The 5,854-nt window shown below is 32.7% G+C and overlaps 1 protein-coding gene across 1 annotated transcript; it reads right to left on the reverse strand.

The window, feature by feature from the left end:
• Positions 1 to 249: 249 nt before the first annotated feature.
• LOC120069389 (GRIP/coiled-coil protein) lies at positions 250 to 5,238 on the reverse strand. Its single transcript, XM_039021129.2, has 3 exons — positions 4,929 to 5,238; positions 480 to 547; positions 250 to 393 (listed from the first exon to the last, which is right to left on the reverse strand). Exons 1-3 carry the CDS (start codon positions 5,067 to 5,069, stop codon positions 384 to 386), a joined length of 219 nt encoding a protein of 72 aa, XP_038877057.1. The 5' UTR covers positions 5,070 to 5,238; the 3' UTR covers positions 250 to 383.
• Positions 5,239 to 5,854: the final 616 nt, after the last annotated feature.

The following is a 5,854-nucleotide window of genomic DNA, read 5'->3' on the forward strand; positions in this document are numbered from 1 at the left end:
ATTTCTAAAAAAAGAAAAATCATTTTTATTTAAACTCTTCTAATAAAAAATATTTTAAAATATACTTTAAAAATATTTCAAAAGTTATTAAGTGGTCGCCAAGTACTTTATTATTATTATTATTTTTAAAGATGACTTATTTCAAAAAATTACACACTCAAGTTAAACCAAATATATCCTTCATTCTTTTAACATTTTCTTGACACTTACCCACCATTTCTAAAACCAATATTTCCTTCAAAATCTATCTTATGACAAAATCAATAAAAATATTATATGGATGTTGATGAACATTTTTTACATCTTTCAACTTCGGATAATATGAAAACAACTGTCAACTTACAATAAAATCAATAAAAATGTCAACATGTGAGTGGACATTTTTACATCACCCTGCACAACAACATAAAAAGATACAAACTTAGAAAGTTGAGAGTGAGTATTGAGTCAGATTACATGAATGCAGGTCAAGAATTTACTGGAATGGCCACATATCAAATCCCTCAGGCTTCTTTACAAGAATCTGATTGTACTCTGGCCTTGATGTCTGCAATTGAATCCCACAATTATTCGAATCTCTCGACATTTGCACATCAATAGAGGAAGAATAATAAGACAAATAGAGATGAGAATGTTCTTGATCTAGTGACACGGTAATTAAGCAACAAACGAATGTGTTTATGCTAGATTTTTCGTCACAAAACTTATTATAAAGATTAGTCTCGAGGACCAAAATCAATTTTATGGAAAAATTTATTAAATCAAATATAAAAGTTATAAAAGTCTAGGAACTAAAATGAAATCTAGACAACCTAAAAAGCAAGGATTAAAATATCGATGTTGATATCAGTATTTCAATTTTATGGACATACCGACGAAATGTTGATACCAACGAATATTTCTATAAATCACGAATTTTATAAAATTTATTTACATTTAATTGTTTACTCCCAAACTACGTTATGAATATTGTTATTAGTATTTCTGTTCATATTGAACTAAATGTATGACACTTTTTATGTTTTACAAACATTAATAAAACATGTTGGAGATATCCATAAATATTTAATGTCAATATTGAATCCTTCGATTTATGGATATATCAACATATGAACGAATATTTTCATCCTTGCTAAAAGTATTGTAGAAAGTGTGGAATCATGTGCAATGACCTAGGTGTTAATTTTAAGTGAGCTTTCATTGAGAAGAAATAAAATAATACAAAAGTGGCATTAAAAAAAAAAAAACAGAACCTAACACATTGACAAGATGAAAATGGGCTCTAATCCAAAATGATAAGACCAAGGGAATAATTCAGAAGTCATTTGAAACAGACGTCATTACTGTCACAAATATGATTTAGGATGTGTTTGGATTATATTTTTAAGAGTTTAATTTAAAAAATAAGTCGTTTTAGAAGAAATTGAAGTGTTTACCAATCATTCAAAATATCTTTTTAAGTGTATTTTAATTATTTTTTTTTATCAAAAGTGTTTAAATAAAAATGAGTTCTTTGAAAAAATAGTTTGTTCTTAAGTCAATCCAAACGGACTCTTAATCCTACTACTTTGCATTAGAGAAAAATAGAGAAAAATAAATAACGGCATGCTCATCAATAGCATTCAGACCTTGACAACTAACTTCAACACCAGAAATGGATAGTGAACACTGAATCTAGAAGACCCATTAACGATGAAATTAATTTTCAATGTTGATGCCTACATAGCAAGCAACATAAGTATTATCCACAATTTTTATCCAGGAAAGTCCAAGATATGAAGATTCTTTCCATTATCATATGAATGTTATCCTATCTCAATCTGACTACACCTCAGAATTGAAAACATACAACTAAATTTATACCAGCTCATTAGAATTAAGGAGGTGTTAAGCAATTTCCCCACCTGAGTTATGATTGATGAACATAAACCATTCTACAAAATTTTTGGCCCCATTCTAAATCCTGAGAACTGATTTTAGTCATGAATATGGTCACATTTCAAGAAGTTCCATTGCTGCTCTAGCAACGGCCTTTTGGTCTTGACAAGCAAAAGGCCGAAGTGTAGTATTTCTAAATGCAGTACATGGATAAATTGCTACACCGAAATCATTTTACTGCATATTTCCAGATTCCCCATATGGTTTGAGATGGTTGCCTAGAACTTTTTTAAAATTTTCTTTTTGGCAAGAAAAGAAAGTTTCATCAATGCCAAAAAAGAAGATATGAGAAATAAGAAATCAATCTATGGCCATACCATATCCAAACGAGGTCACAAAAAATGCTTTTCAGCTAGCATTGTTGATGCTATCATGAAGGAACGGATAAACAATTTTCCTCTCTAAGGACACCACTTTCCAATTGAGCTTGAAAAGAAACGAATGATGGTATCCACAACAATATCTAATGAAATAGTGATTCCTAAAAGAAGGGAATGGCACGAATGCTCCATCAATGATATCCTTTGATCTCGCAGTGAAGAGAGAAGAATTCCAAGATATTTTTCAAAACTATCCAATCTTCACTCAATACCATGGAATTCTTAGAAAATAAGGTGATAGGCCCCCAGTTACCCCACTATTAAAGTTTATTCACATAGTGCTGAGAGGGATTTTCTGTAAGGGGCCCACTATATTCCGAGTAAGTTATAGTCTAGTGAGTTGTAAGGAGTATATAGGAGTGTTTGTTGAGTGAGAATGGTATCTTTTTGATGTATTCGTTAATTGAACTCTCCGAGGAGATTGCTTGGGAGAGATGGGAAGCTCTCAAATCTTCCCCTGTTTATGTTGATAAATAAATTTGTTGGCTAAGGCCTATTGTAAAGTTCCATGTTATACTAAGAAATTTGGACCATTCTCCTTTATGCAGTAACTGTTGGAACAACCAAAGACAGGGATCACTCTCTTACTCACTAAGCATATTTTATTTCCTTGGGTACAAATCTTTTACTTCTGTATTGTGAAAATGTTGTATATTTAGGCTCATATTTTTACCCACTTGAAAACATGATTAGAGAAATCATCTCTCTACAATGTCTCTCCCATTCCCTTCATATTTTTCTACATGCTATCAGAACATACCCTTCTTCGGGCATCCATATCCATAACTACCAAAAAATCAACCTAAAAAATTGGAGGAAGCAATAACTGGGAAAAACTCCTATGAAACTACACCATACTCCAAAGTCCAAATAAAAGGAATTAACTGAATACCCTCGAGGACAATAAATTTCCATTTTAAGCTATCCTACAATTTCACCAAATAAGTATAATCTTCACTATTTTCCCTATAATATTTGGATGTTCCTAAGTAGATATGCAAGGAGTTACACCAATAATGAGATACGGAAGGAATGACTTGACTTCATGAAAACAGAAAGGTCTGATGAAATCCATACAGATGCAGACTGGTAGATCAACAATTGATCAACGATCTATCTCAGGATACTATATGTATGTATAAAGAAACCTAATCACATGGTGAATCAAGAAAAAGCAGCATGGGTTAACATCTATAACAGCTTGCAGGAAAGTGTAGAGAATGTCATTTGCTTACTTGAGGCCATTTATGTAGCCCATTCTCCTTTGTGTAGTTACTAATTACTATTAGAAATCACCAAATATGGGCTGATTTTCTTTCCCATTAAAAATATTACTTTAGTTCCTTCTGTACTGTGAATACTTGTATATACAGACTGGTATTTTACTCCCAAGTCTACAGCTGATTAGAGATATCCTTCCTCTCTTTTGCCTTCTCCCTTCATCTCTTGCCACATTCCCCCCTTCGGTCTTACCAACCTAAGAACTACCAACATTTAACAGTTCATTCTCCACACTGGAATAAAGCCTATGCCTAGGGAATGATAGACTTGAAAGATATTCCCATATGGAGATCTTCTAAGAATTTAACCAAAGCACTTCTATTCACTTGAAAGTCAACCTTCAATAAGAAAGCTATGTCTAGCAATATCAAACCAATATTTTACTATGACCATAGCGACAACAGCCTATTTTCAAGCCCCAATGATCTTTACACAGTTGCTTTGGATGATTTTATTTTTTTAAAATGGTCAATCCATTGGCTAGCGTCACTCCATTTCTCATGTGCCCGATATGAGATCTTTCTTCACAAACAGAAACAACCATTTTCCATTTCATGCCAATTGCAATCAGTTGCTTTCTTTGCAAAATTTCTAATAGTACTTCTCCATGTTCTCAGTCACAATGGGAAGAATTCTGAACATCAGAAGAAAATAGGCAGGAACCTTAGCAACCATCAACTTGGCTAACACGAACTAGCAACAACCGCAAGTTCTGCCATTTCGAAAAGCTCAATTTGCAATTTTTTCCATCACAAATGTAAAGGTTTCTGCCAAGGGGCAATCCTAAATATCCAATGGTCCAAGTAGCAAAGCTGACAAGCCAACGGTAGTAGCCAAATCAACCATTGCCTGTTGAGAACAATTACATCCCGCAATCCTTTCAACTTCTTTATCTCTTTGTTAAACGGCTTGTAAAATGGCATGGCATTTCTTTATTTCTATATGCAAGGGCCTATACGATAAATTTGTTTCTTTATTTTCTAATCATACTTGCATAAATTTCTTCCTAGTTTTCTCATCTACTTTCAAAAACATTTTCTACCTTCTAGCCAATCAACTTCTGAAAACTAAAAAGACAGAAGTTCCCAAAAAATGTGTTTGTCTTCCGAAATTAGCGAAGATTTCTAATGTTTTCACAAGTTTAGAATCAGTAACTAGATACATCGGGGAGGGGGAACTTCTGATAACAAGATTACAAAACAACGAAAACAAGAAAAGACGGAGCTCTACAATTATCACTCCGGTCTACACCGCCGGATCCAATCCAATTGAGACAATAAGCCTTAAACAGAGCAAGAATAGCAACAGACGAATAACGGAGAGACTTACAAGATCTTTGAAGAGAATAAAAGCTACGATGAAGAAGAGAACGAAAAGGATCTCAAATTCTGCCATCTTCAAGTATCTGAAAGCCGCCTTAAGAAATCCTACCCCCGAAGATTCGTTCCCATTCCTGCTTGCCCGAGCCATTGCCACCGACGACGACGACTGCCGCTTTTTGACGAACCGCGGATTCTCTTCAACGATCAAAGTATCATTCGAGACAACTTTAGAGGGTTTTCCTCTCTTCAGATATTACGTTGGTCAAAGACTCAAAAATGGTCTCTTTCGTATAAGAACGTGGGAAATGGTGAAAAATAACCGTTTTTACCTTCGCACGTTTTTTAAAAATTCGTAAAAATAATTTTTTTCGGTTCATCTCGAACGAGATCGTCCACCAAGAATTAGTTAAAAAATCAACATTTTTCCAAGATCTTCTCGATCCATCTTGACTGATTACACACTAAGATTGCTATATATATATATATATATATTTTTATAATATTTCCAAATCTTATACTATTTTAAAATTTTCTCTAAATTCAGTTATGTTTATTAAATATTATATCATATTATTACGTATTTTTTCATATCTTTAGCATTATTTATGTTTTCCCAATTTTATGAATTTTTAAAATTCCAAATGCATTTTTCAATTATCAAATTAAAATTTTCAAATTGATTTAACATTTTTAAATTTTGGAAAAGATCATTTTTTTCCGAAAATTTGGGTAAGATTTGAGATATATATAGAATCTCGATGTTAATCCTGTCCGAGATTCCACCAAGAAAGCTTAAATATATGAGTTTCGATGTTAATTATGCTCGAGATTTTATCGAGAAAGCTCAAATATATAGAATATTGGTGTTATTTTGTCTGATATTATCACCAAGATGCATCGAGAAAGCTCAGTGTATAATCTGGCTAGATGTAT

Source organism: Benincasa hispida, chromosome 12 (assembly GCF_027475165.1).
Source record: "Benincasa hispida cultivar pf3 chromosome 12, pf3_genome.v1.1, whole genome shotgun sequence".
NCBI lineage: Eukaryota > Viridiplantae > Streptophyta > Magnoliopsida > Cucurbitales > Cucurbitaceae > Benincasa > Benincasa hispida.

Bases quoted from the DNA above. Each gene is read 5' to 3' on its own strand.
- LOC120069389 (XM_039021129.2), bottom strand. From the start codon at position 5,069: ATGGCTCGGGCAAGCAGGAATGGGAACGAATCTTCGGGGGTAGGATTT. The intron at 548-4,928 runs GTAAGTCTCTCC...ATTCAATTGCAG, and splicing joins TTATTCTCTTCAAAGATCTT to ACATCAAGGCCAGAGTACAA.